Below are 12,106 nucleotides of genomic sequence, written 5' to 3' on the forward strand. Positions count from 1 at the left end.
GTTCACAAGATTTGTCGATAAGTAAGCTTACGTCGGTTAATTTTTTATTTTCCAGTTAATGTTTCTCGTGGGGACAAACTCCCCCGGGATGGAATGTGAACCACATACTGTGGACAATAGCACCGAAAAGATCCATAGCATGCGTATACATTAGGTCTGTTCTTTTTCCATACTTTGGCTGCACTAGTTCACAGTCTATCTTTTTTTATCTATATTAAAAGGAAAAAGATAGACTGTGAACTAGTGCAGTCAAAGTATGGAAAAAGAACAGACCTATAGTATACTCACCGACAAACTGCTTGTAACTATAGTTACGTAGTTACCAATGTGCACCACCATGAACATAGCGCTGGCTTACAGGGCGGTAAAGTGATTACACATTCTGCTAATAGAAACAAGTTCGCGATAGAGTGCGAAATTGAAGCTTTCCACGCTACGTTCATGCGTACATCGTGGTCGATACGACGGGAATTTGTAGTTTGTCATACTTGTCATCATTCGATGCACCGGGAGCTAATCTGTCAAACAAGTACGAACCGTTGTTGAAGCGTGTCGGTGTATTATTAAGGCCCACCGTCGTGTTACGACATGGGTGATTACAACAAGGAGGGCGAACGGCAGCCGCTGCTAAAGAACGACACTACGTCTGGATACAGCTCGCACGTTAGCGATGTGATCGGTATGAAAATATACAAATGTTCGCAACGAAAGAGAGAGAGAGAGAGAGAGAGAGAGTGCGCGAGAGAGAGAAAAAAATAAAGAAAGAGCGAGCGTATAACGCAGGTCTGTACGCGTTGCTGATCGCGTGTCATTGATGACATTCCAGATGAACCTCATTCCACAGTCAATACTGTTTCACCAATCGGGCCGGATGAGCTGCCACCGCCGTACCAATCCGCCACCCAGGGTGGCATGCCCATGGTCACTTGCAGAGTTTGTCAGGCAATGATAGACATTTCCGGCAAGAGGGATCAACATGTCGTCAAGTGCTGTCAGTGCAATGAAGCTACTGTAAAGTTCAAAACTTATTTTTGTTGTTTATTAATTTGTGTTAGAATGTCAAAAAAGAAAATTGGTTATTATTCTTTTTTTTTGTTTATTATGCAGCCCATAAGAAATGCTCCACCTGGAAAGAAGTATGTACGATGTCCTTGCAATTGTCTGCTCATATGTAAGAGTTCTTCACAACGTATTGCCTGTCCAAGGCCAAATTGTAAACGTATAATTAATCTGGCTCCCAGTCCTATCACACCACCAGTTCTATCTATGCCTGGCATGTGCAGAGTAGGCTGTGCCCATTGTCATGATACATTCTTAGTAAGTTGATAAAAGATGAATTAAAAAATATTGAAATAAATATATTATCTATATGTGTGTGTGTGTGTGTGTACATGTGTGTACATTAATTTGCTGTTGAAAATTTTGGTTCTTTTAGTTTAATACATTAAACAATGCTCTGGCTCGATGTCCACATTGTCGTAAGATATCTTCTGTCGGTCCTGATTTTGCCAGAGGACGAGGGATTGTATTCATTGTTGTTGGAATTATAGCTTTAATAATTGCTATAGCTGTAACGGTAAATAATTTATTATTCTTTCTTTAGTTACTAAAATTGAAATTATATTGGAATTTATTTAAACAAAATATATTATTTTGATTAAATTCCAATATAGACACAATTCTGATCTGTAGCTAGTTAAATTCCAATTCAACTTTGATTCTATTACTTTTATACTATACATACAGGTTGGGACATACAAATACGTAAAAACAAGCGGTGGAATTTATGTGGCTTACGTTGGTAAGTGCAAAACTACTAATAACATCTCAAATTTCACAAAGATTATTAGTTTTTTCAGAATATATATATGTTGTATTGTTTGTAGGTGCATTTTTATTGGCCTTCTTGTGTTTGGGACGCAGCATTTATTACTGCACAATGAAGATCAGTTTGATAGAAGGCCCGATGTAGTCTCCCAAACCATGATGAACAACCAATGATTTTAAAACCGATCCCACTAAGATAAATGTCATATAATATTTAGATCAAATGTTTATAGCAATATGACATTTCAAGTCTTTTTAAGACAAAAATGATAGATCATATATATATATATATATATATGTGTGTATACACATGGCCATATGTGCGTATGCAGACCTGTATTGTTTATGATAATAATGCATGTATACATTCTTATATAATACGCATACACATATGAGTGTGTTTCGTGAAGAATCGGGAAGAAAGCAAACGTTTGTGGCGCTTTCCCTCAGATAAGGTCAAATAATGTACGTAGGAAAACTCTCAGAAATTAGTATTTTACAGACAATTGTTCCTTTGCACTTTTCTTTTATATATAATATCATTATAGGACCAATAACCAATGGGTTCCAATTTTTATTTTCATCTTACTGACTAGAACGTTCTATATATATATATCTATACATCTCATTATTTCTACATTACGTTTATGAATATCAAGTGCACATAGATAGACTCAAGTGTGCTCATATAATTCCAAATATGTAAACATGATATATGTAAATCTAGATGTAAATTATGGTTTTATTAAATTTGTTCTTATTGTGTTTTTGTTCTATATACAAGCATCTGTACTAAAATTGAAATGAAATCATCACTTTGTTTAAAATAAAATTCTAAATTTATTTGGATCTTGTGCGAACATGTGAAGCAGATTATGATATATACGATTATGATTGTATATGAAAAAATGTATATATATATATTAGTTATACTACACAATATTAGATAATGCGATTAGATAATCCAAATATGATTATGCAAAGAATGTGAAATTGTCAAATTTCTAGTTGTCACAGTATCTATATTTATGGTACAATATAACTGTGACTTTATACTCTTGGTCTCAATGATCATAAAAGTAAAATAATATATACTATTTGCTGTAATTGACGCTTTTCGCACATAAAAAATTTAGGTTTTTCACTATAAACTTATTCGTCTATAGAAATCGCTTTTTCTTCTAAAATTCAAAATCTTTTATAAATTCTTTATAATAAAACAATGTCATACTCTTAAATAAATTTTATTTAGAAAATGTAATGTATTTTTTATAATTTATATTATATATATATATATATATATATATGTATGTATATAATGTAAATTGTAATAGATATATATATATATATATATATATAAATTGTAATAGAGATGTCAAAACAAATTTATGAATAACCGTATGTGAAATAGCAAATTTGTTTTCTGAGAGAAAGAGAAAAAGAAAAAAAAAAGTAATTGTGAACACAGCGTTTGAAATTCCCGCTAAAATATAGAGAGAAAATCCCTAGTATCATGCGGAACAGCTGATTGTGGAAAGTGACGAAGAGGAAAATTCTCATCATAACTGCGAAGAATTTACTACGAGGAATATGTGAAGAAGGATCAAATAAATAACTGCATCATTGCCTTGGTCAGCACATTTAACTGATTCTAAATTGCTTCAGAAAACACAAACAAAAAGAACTGTGTGCTTTTAAATGTGACAGATGTTTGTTGTAAGAAATGTCACAAATTGACATTCAGGATTTGTTTAACAAAAGCAGGTAAGAAATAATCTATAAATATTAGATATAAAAAAATTTTGAGCGTTGCTATTACTCGTAAATTGTTGTACCATTTATGCAGCTAACAAATTGATGAATATTTTGATCAAAAACAACAAAAGCATAAAATTATGGGTTTATCTTATTTTACTTATAAAAAGAGCTATTAATTTTTGCACTTTATATATTAAGTATATACATTGAAACAAATTTCAAAGTTATTGTTTATTATTATATGTAGCTTAACACATATAGTTCATAAGCAATATGATTAACACATTAATTTTAAAACATGTTTTATAAACATAGGTTTCCTAGCGGATGGCTTCTTCTTCCTATACTTTTATATACACCAGTGGGAGTTCTTTTAGCATTATTACGAATATTAGTAGTATTACATCTATGGCTTTGCACATTGCTACTGCCTGACTGTAATCCTGTTCGAACATTTTTAAGTTATGGTTGCAGCTTTGCTTTTGGCATTATAGTGAAAATTGATACTGAAAGTGAACCTAGACACAAACAATCAAGAATAATAATTGCCAATAATGTGTCTGTTCTGGATCATTTCGCTCTTCGTCGAACAACGGACACACTAGTTCCCAGTATTTGGGAAGTACCTGGTGTATTGAACAATGTGTTAGGAGTACAAAAGATGGATATGACTAGCAAAGATGCACTGATTGCCAACATAAAACAATTTCTTTCCACCTCTAAGTATAGCATCACAATACAACCTGAATTTGGCACAACTAATAGCAGAGTTGCTTTATTAAAATTCAATTCCTGGCCGTTTAGCATAGAAACGTCTGTACAGCCAGTTACCATAAAGGTATCAAGGCCAGATCTTGTGCCTATTCATGTTACTTCATTGGCTTCAACGTGGTGGACAGAAATATTTTGGTTTATGTATGTTCCTTACACGATGTTCACACTCAAGTACCTGAAAATCAGGCAAAATCCTGATCATGAGACTCTCGCTCGAGAAGTAGAGAAAGTCATTGCGGATGATCTGGGACTTCAGATAAGTTCTTATACTGTATCGGATAAAACGGAATATGAAAAACGTTACGAGCGTATGGAGAGGATACTCAATAGCGCACGTTCTACTAGAAGCACAGCTAACTCACAATATAGCATGGAAATGCAAAGAATGATTCGTCAAGTCAGCGAAGTACTTCCATTGGTTCCACATAATGTGATTTTTCGAGATCTTTGTGCGTATTGTTTAAAAGAGTAGTCATTTTCGTAATTTTATCTGAATACAATACAATAATAAATTTATTGGTTTTTATTGTAGTGAAAACTCGAAATGTTGATGTAACAATCGCCAATATTCTTGATGGCATAGTTACTTATACGCCAGAATCGAATCCAGCAGCTCAAACATCTGTAACGTCATCCAGCGGATCTCCAAGTACTGGAAAGGACAAAATCTTGGGTACGGTTTCCTTCCAGGAAAAAAAGACTAAAATGATACAAGAAGCTAGAGAAAGGTATATTAAAAAACATTGTTTGAACATAAAGTGCTGACGTTCTTGCTACTGTTTTATTCTGGTTATAACGCTATCATTGATAACATGGTTACAACTTGTTTTACTGTATATGTATTATATTTACTATTAAAATCATGTGAATATATCTTTATTTCTAAAAAATTATTATATGTACTTATATAAAATTCCTATCCAATTTTTTACAATCGGAAGTGGCATTTTGCAAATAAGTGACTAATATAATTATCAGTGTATCATATTTGCAATAATACACATTTAAACGGCAAGAACAAAGAAAAAACTCATATGTATGATTTACATATCTTTTATATTGTACTCTATTTTTGTCAAATTTGGAAGACTTGTTTTGTACTATATATATAGTATTTATATATATACATACATACTCACACACACACATAATATATATCATATAGAAAATCTCTGAAACATAGAAAAATTATAAAATAAAAAATCTAATACTTTTTATAATATATATAATTAATATGATCAATTACATATAATTATCTAATTATATATAATGAATTGTGCAATTAAATTATATTAATTATAATTAACACTACAATTTAGAAAAACTTAACAGATACTACTTATTGTGTATAAGAATTATTTTATTAATTATATACTACTGAATAATACTGAATAATAATAAACATATATACAAACTAATAAAGCTGTTTAAATTTAAGAATTTAATTAAAATTAACGATAAGTATCTCACTACATATATGTATAAAAGCTTGCAATAAACTACAGCAGAGAAACATTTAATATATATATATAAATAATTTAAAATATGTGCAATTATATATATTGCAATAAAAAAATAATTTTTTTCTCTACAGATGTTTAGAACATAAGGATCTTTAAGTATACTATTGTACGCTTGTATGTGTGATACTTAAAAAGTGTATTGAATTAGTCTATTATTGTCTATCATTGAGAGTCATAAATGCTGCCGTCAAATAATAGTGATTGTTATTTTAAAATTACATATTGCAGTAATCAGGCTTGTATAATTATTGTTTAAGATTGCCAATACATACATATTTGATATCAAGAAAATCTTCAACCCCGTGCTTAGAACCTTCCCTTCCCAAGCCAGATTCTTTCACACCACCAAAGGCAGCTTCCGCACATGAAATCAATCCCTCATTAACACCTACCATACCAACCTCTAATTTGCGAGCGACTCTAAATATCTGAGAAATATCCTGCGAAAAAAAGTAGCCTGCCAAACCAACCGGTGTATTATTGGCTTGCTTCAACACGTCTTCCTCGTTGCTAAATTTATTGATTACAGCTACAGGACCGAAAATTTCTTTATTGTAAATCTCCATGTCTTTAGTTATGTTAGTTAATAAAGTAGGCGCATAGAATAGTGGTCCAAGATCCGGTAATGGGTTGCCGCCGCAATGCACCTTTGCACCTTTCTGAATCGCATCCTGTACTAAGTTACTCACTATGTCCAATTGACTTTTCTTGATAAGTGGCCCGTGAGTAACGTCTTCTTTACTACCATCTCCCATTTTGATATCTTTTTGAATCTTTGCCACAAATTTCTGGACAAACTTGTCAAAAATATCAGCCTCTACAAAGAATCTGTTTGCCGAGACACACGTTTGACCACTGTTGCGAAATTTGCTGGCCATTGCGCTGTTTACAGCCAAATCTATGTCTGCAGATTTGAATACAATGTATGGCGCGTTACCACCTAACTCGAGGCCAAGTCGTTTTATGGTTGAAGCGCATTGCTTGTACAAAACCTTTCCTACAGCTGTGGAGCCGGTAAACGAGAGTACTCTCACTTTAGGATTTTCGCACAATTCTTTACCTACACCAACAGAATTCGTTATACTAGTCGTGAGTATATTTAGAATTCCTGATGGAAATCCTGCTTGTTCTGCAAGATCTGCTAACGCTAATGCTGTTAACGGAGTTTCTTCGGATGGTTTCACAACACATGTGCAGCCAGCAGCAAGAGCAGCGCCAGCTTTTCTTGTGATCATAGCGTGTGGAAAGTTCCATGGTGTGATTAAGGCAGCTACTCCAACTGGTTGTCTTAACAGAAACAATTCTCTGTTAGGTAGAGCTTGTAAAATTTCTCCGTCTATTCTTCTAGCTTCTTCCGCGAACCATTCTACAAAAGAATTTCCATATTTAATTTCTGCTCTGGACTCAGCAAGAGATTTTCCATTCTCCTTTGTCAATATATAGGCAAGATCCTCGGAATGTTTGACCATTAGGTTGTACCAATTTCTGAGTAAATCACTTCTTTCTTTGGCTGTGGTCTTACTGAACGATTCGAAAGCCTTGGCAGCAGCATCAATAGCTAATTGAGCATCAGCAACATTCATATCAGGAACATCAGTAATAACAGTATTGTCAACTGGATTGCAAATAGAAAATGTTTGCTTGCTACCAGCGCTTATCCATTTTCCATTAACATATGCGTTGTTTCTTAAAAGGTGCATCAACCTACAATTCAAAGGCACTTGATGGGATAATTTCTGTAACAATCTTGTTCTAACAAACATGTTTTGCATATGATTAGATATGTCCTGAAAAAAAAAAAAAAAAAAACGGAATTAATAATATACATAGCGTCAATACCAATAATATACGACAGAAATATATATAAATAAATGCAGATTATATAAATATCATTTTTCCAATATTTTTTATATAAATAAATAAAATATAGAAACCAAAAGTTTGATTAAATTCGAATAATTTGGAATAGGAATAAAGGAACTTCAATTCTAACAATCCGAGCAATTCAAATAAAACAATTATTAATATTTTTTTCTTACACAAAATACATAAATCAATACACATGTCAATTTCTTTTACGACAAACGTAGTGGAATATTAAATGATAATCGGTTTTCTATTTTACATATAGAATTGTAAAATAGAAAATTAAATATTGCTTTATTTATTTATAACCCAAAAATATTTTACTTGAAAATAATACTTTATAATTTTTAACACTTACCTTCTACAAATGATTAATCTGACGACGTTCGGCGCGTTGCAAGTTTAATGTGCGACAGGTTATTCGAGTGTCGTTATCAATTGAGAGGACAGCGATTGATAGAACGAGCTTATAAATGACTTTGTCGTGACTTTGCTGTTGATTGCTGTTCATACGCGTACGCGACTTATAAATCCTCGGTGTTATATACATATAGTGACAGTGGCTTCGTCGCCGGCACGTTGGCGTCTTTCAGTCGACATATGTACATGTTATCGGACTAGATTGTCTGATATATATTTACATTTAAAAACATAAGAAACATACAAGATTTTCACACATTATGAGCGTCAATACCAAACGAACCATTTACGTGGGCACGTATATAAATATATAAATTACTAAATTTATTTTAATCGTTATAACCTCTTAATTCACATTAAAATAGATAAAATCTGTCTTAGATTACATATATGCAAAATTTATTGTTTATGTGTGTATTTTATATAAATAAAACAAAAGTATATATTACATACATCTTAGACTATTTGCATCAACAAATGTTGCCTTTACAGGTGGTTTGGCAGAAGAGGTTGATGAGAAAGTACTGCATGCAGCATTTATACCTTTTGGAGAAATTGTTGATGTTCAAATACCATTAGACTATGAGTCTGAAAAGCACAGGGGATTTGCGTTTATTGAATTTGAGACAGCAGAGGATGCGGCTGCAGCTATAGATAATATGGTACATATATAAAACAACATATGTATCAAGTGCATTTAATAGCTCAATAATATCAGTGTTGATATGAATTATTAAACTATTGATATAAATGTTATCAAAGATTACACATTTTAAACGCCTAAAAATTCTTTAAAAATTGGATAAAAAATGTGTATTAATATTCTCTTGATTAAAATCTGTTTTATTCTTATCTAATCTTTTCATCTTATAAAGAATTTTGAACAAAATGAGTTTTTGTTTAAATTGTGATAATTTTATCAAAAATAATCTTTGTTCTTTAACAGAATGATTCAGAGTTGTTTGGTCGGACAATAAGAGTAAATATTGCTAAGCCACAAAAGATAAAGGAAGGTTCATCCAAACCAGTATGGGCAGATGATGCTTGGTTACAAGAGCACGCAGGCGAGACACTAAAAAATGACGTTAAAGCAAACGATGTTGTGCAACCAAAAAAAGCAAAACAGAATCCTCAAGTTTACTTTGACATAAGTATAGGAAGGCAAGAAATAGGTAGAATTATCATGATGCTACGAGCTGATGTTGTACCAAAGACTGCAGAGAACTTTCGAGCTCTTTGTACACATGAGAAAGGCTATGGATACCAGGGTAGTATCTTACACAGGATTATTCCAGATTTTGTATCCTTTTATTGTTTAAAAACTGCATTTCTTTCAAATTAAGATCTCCTTAATTAATATGATATAGATGTGTCAAGGAGGTGATTTTACTAACCACAATGGTACAGGTGGTAAATCAATTTATGGCAACAAATTTGAAGACGAAAATTTTGAGCTCAAACACACAGGTCCAGGAACCTTATCAATGGCCAATTCTGGTCCAAATACAAATGGATCGCAATTTTTCTTGTGTACAGCCCGAACAGACTGGTTGGATGGAAAACACGTTGTCTTCGGTCATGTTCTTAGTGGATTAGATGTGCTTAAAAAGATCGAAAAATGTGGAACAAAAGGAGGTACACCGACACAAAAAGTTGTCATAACTGCTTGTGGAGAATTAGTATAAATTATCAACATATTTGTATATACGTATATAAGATATAATTACATGGTTTGTAAGTAAAAATTAGTAAAATGTTTATATTTTTCACAATCAGTTTTACATTAAAGAAATTACCAAAAATTATATAATCATTTTGTTTATATCGACCTACCTTTCCTGTTTGTGAATATAAGAAAACTTTAACAAAAATATAATTTATCTGCTGTATAGTTTATCTGCATACACACATACATGTATACATATACATATATAGAGTGATAATATAAGATTGAAGAATTATAAAGCGGTATCAAAGTTCAAAGTCGTCGCACGTACTGCTTAAAACATACTATCTACATCAAGTCGCAAAAAAATTAATTCTTGCAATGCTGCGTGCTTCAATTAATCAAAGTATCCGAAAATTCGGTACTAACGCGTCAATAACATGCAATCGACTACAAGGGAAAGTTGCGATTGTGACAGCATCAACAGATGGGTAAAAAATATTATATTGTTAATTAATGCAGATTTTTTCATAAATATGTATTTCAGATAACATATACGATTTAAAAAATATATATAAATTATATTTAAGTAGAAAAACTTCTGTATACACGCTATTTTACTATTTTAGTTAGATAAAGTTCGGCATATACAGGTTATAATTCGAATTTCCACAGAATAGGATTTTCTATAGCGAGACGTTTGGCACAAGAAGGTGCTAAAGTGATGATCAGCAGCCGCAAAGAAAATAATGTGAAGAAGGCTGTAGAGGAACTTCAATCAGAAGGATTACAAGTTGCAGGTACTGTCTGCCATGTGGGAAAAGCAGAGGATAGGAAAAATCTAATTGAACAAGTAAGCTGTAAGGTATATAAGTTTGTATTTTTATGTAAATATATTTTATATAAACTTTATAAACAATTGTAGACCAAACTAAGTTTTGGAGGCTTAGATATTTTGGTATCTAATGCAGCTGCTAATCCAGCAATTGGTGCAGTATTGGACAGTGCAGAAGAAGTTTGGGACAAAATTTTTGACATTAATGTCAAAGCCACATTTTTACTTATGAAAGAATCTCTGCCTCTTCTCAAAACCAGTAAATCATCTTCTATCATTATTATATCTTCAATTGCGGGGTATCAACCTTTTAATGTAAGTGTTTAATTAAAGCAATATATTATAGCTTTGAATATTTAATATTCTTTATCAATTAAAAGAAATTTCGGGCTGGTTGTTCCACCTTCAGATAAAGTATTGGGTAATCTATCTAATGGGTAAAACTCTGATATGCATTGTTCCACGTGTCAGTAAAATTTATATATCTAATAAATGACCAGAAACCAAAAGATAAATTACATGGTATTCTCGGTACTATGTAAGTCGTATCTAACAGATAAATATGTAGAAATAAAAAACAGTGAGATGCGCTAGTCAGATTCTTATCCTATAGATAATAACTTGTTGAGTAAACTGAGATTTATCGAAAGGTGGAACAACTGGTCCTTAATGAGATGCCAATATTTTAATATTGGAATATTACTTTTTTATGCTGGTGAAATATTTGTTTTAGTTACTGGGTATATATTCAATCAGCAAAACTGCTTTAATGGGACTAATTAAAGCTACTGCAGAAGATCTTGCAAAAGAAGGGATACGTGTAAACGGTATTGCACCAGGAGTAATAAAAACTAAATTTTCAGCTCCTGTATGTTTTTATAAATTAGTTTTTTGTTATTTTTCCATTTTTTATCTAATAACATTTTATATACAAAGAGTTGTTTTTAGTTACACAAGTCAAAAGAAGCGCAAGAACTTTCTCTTGCACTTATTCCTATGAAGAGATTTGGAACAACAGATGAGATTGGAAGCGTAGCTGCATTTCTAGCAAGTGATGATGCTTCTTATATTACTGGCGAGATTATAGTGGCATCTGGTGGAATGCCATCAAGACTCTAAGCTTAACACAATGTTTTCTATGTTCTAACATGAGGTGTGTGTACAATACTATAAACTAATGATCTTTTTTAAATAAATGTTAGTATATTTGGAATATTTGTATATATATTTGTATAAATATTTGTATATATATACTACACATTTATATATATACTACATACTCTACTACATACTACATACTATATATACTACCTATATATATATACTACATTTGTATAGATCTATACAAATATTTTTTTGATATTTTACATAAGAAAATCATAAATATGAAATTATAACAAAATTATATTTTCTATGTATAATAAATAGTTTTTGATT

The 12,106-nt window shown here is 31.7% G+C and overlaps 5 protein-coding genes across 6 annotated transcripts; 4 read left to right on the top strand and 1 right to left on the bottom strand.

Moving 5' to 3' along the window:
- Positions 1-366: 366 nt before the first annotated feature.
- LOC109854987 (type 1 phosphatidylinositol 4,5-bisphosphate 4-phosphatase) lies at positions 367-2,670 on the top strand. The gene is made up of 6 exons (XM_020428698.1): positions 367-679; positions 827-1,011; positions 1,108-1,317; positions 1,436-1,576; positions 1,747-1,801; positions 1,887-2,670. The coding sequence occupies exons 1-6, from the start codon at positions 589-591 to the stop codon at positions 1,970-1,972; spliced, it is 768 nt and encodes a 255-aa protein (XP_020284287.1). The 5' UTR covers positions 367-588; the 3' UTR covers positions 1,973-2,670.
- Positions 2,671-3,346: 676 nt separating this feature from the next.
- LOC109854974 (ancient ubiquitous protein 1-like) lies at positions 3,347-5,388 on the top strand. The gene is made up of 3 exons (XM_020428679.1): positions 3,347-3,591; positions 3,901-4,808; positions 4,892-5,388. The coding sequence occupies exons 1-3, from the start codon at positions 3,551-3,553 to the stop codon at positions 5,122-5,124; spliced, it is 1,182 nt and encodes a 393-aa protein (XP_020284268.1). The 5' UTR covers positions 3,347-3,550; the 3' UTR covers positions 5,125-5,388.
- A 384-nt stretch (positions 5,389-5,772) lies between these two features.
- LOC109854973 (succinate-semialdehyde dehydrogenase, mitochondrial) lies at positions 5,773-8,194 on the bottom strand. Of its 2 annotated transcripts, none has more exons than XM_020428677.1 (2): positions 8,107-8,194; positions 5,773-7,669 (listed from the first exon to the last, which is right to left on the bottom strand). In XM_020428677.1, the coding sequence occupies exon 2, from the start codon at positions 7,652-7,654 to the stop codon at positions 6,128-6,130; it is 1,527 nt and encodes a 508-aa protein (XP_020284266.1). In that variant the 5' UTR covers positions 7,655-7,669; positions 8,107-8,194; the 3' UTR covers positions 5,773-6,127. The 2 variants fall into 2 exon arrangements, with proteins under 2 accessions (XP_020284266.1, XP_020284267.1); XM_020428678.1 differs by having other exon boundaries at positions 5,773-7,586; positions 8,107-8,193.
- A 185-nt stretch (positions 8,195-8,379) lies between these two features.
- LOC109854975 (peptidyl-prolyl cis-trans isomerase E) lies at positions 8,380-9,921 on the top strand. The gene is made up of 4 exons (XM_020428680.1): positions 8,380-8,462; positions 8,661-8,830; positions 9,115-9,468; positions 9,536-9,921. Exons 1-4 carry the CDS (start codon positions 8,429-8,431, stop codon positions 9,851-9,853), a joined length of 876 nt encoding a protein of 291 aa, XP_020284269.1. The 5' UTR covers positions 8,380-8,428; the 3' UTR covers positions 9,854-9,921.
- A 192-nt stretch (positions 9,922-10,113) lies between these two features.
- On the top strand, positions 10,114-11,882 carry LOC109854976 (dehydrogenase/reductase SDR family member 4). Its single transcript, XM_020428682.1, has 5 exons — positions 10,114-10,325; positions 10,510-10,687; positions 10,760-10,984; positions 11,403-11,537; positions 11,618-11,882. Exons 1-5 carry the CDS (start codon positions 10,216-10,218, stop codon positions 11,786-11,788), a joined length of 819 nt encoding a protein of 272 aa, XP_020284271.1. The 5' UTR covers positions 10,114-10,215; the 3' UTR covers positions 11,789-11,882.
- Positions 11,883-12,106: the final 224 nt, after the last annotated feature.

Source organism: Pseudomyrmex gracilis, unplaced genomic scaffold (genome assembly GCF_002006095.1).
Source record: "Pseudomyrmex gracilis isolate BER0280 unplaced genomic scaffold, ASM200609v1 scaffold_77, whole genome shotgun sequence".
NCBI classification, from domain to species: domain Eukaryota; kingdom Metazoa; phylum Arthropoda; class Insecta; order Hymenoptera; family Formicidae; genus Pseudomyrmex; species Pseudomyrmex gracilis.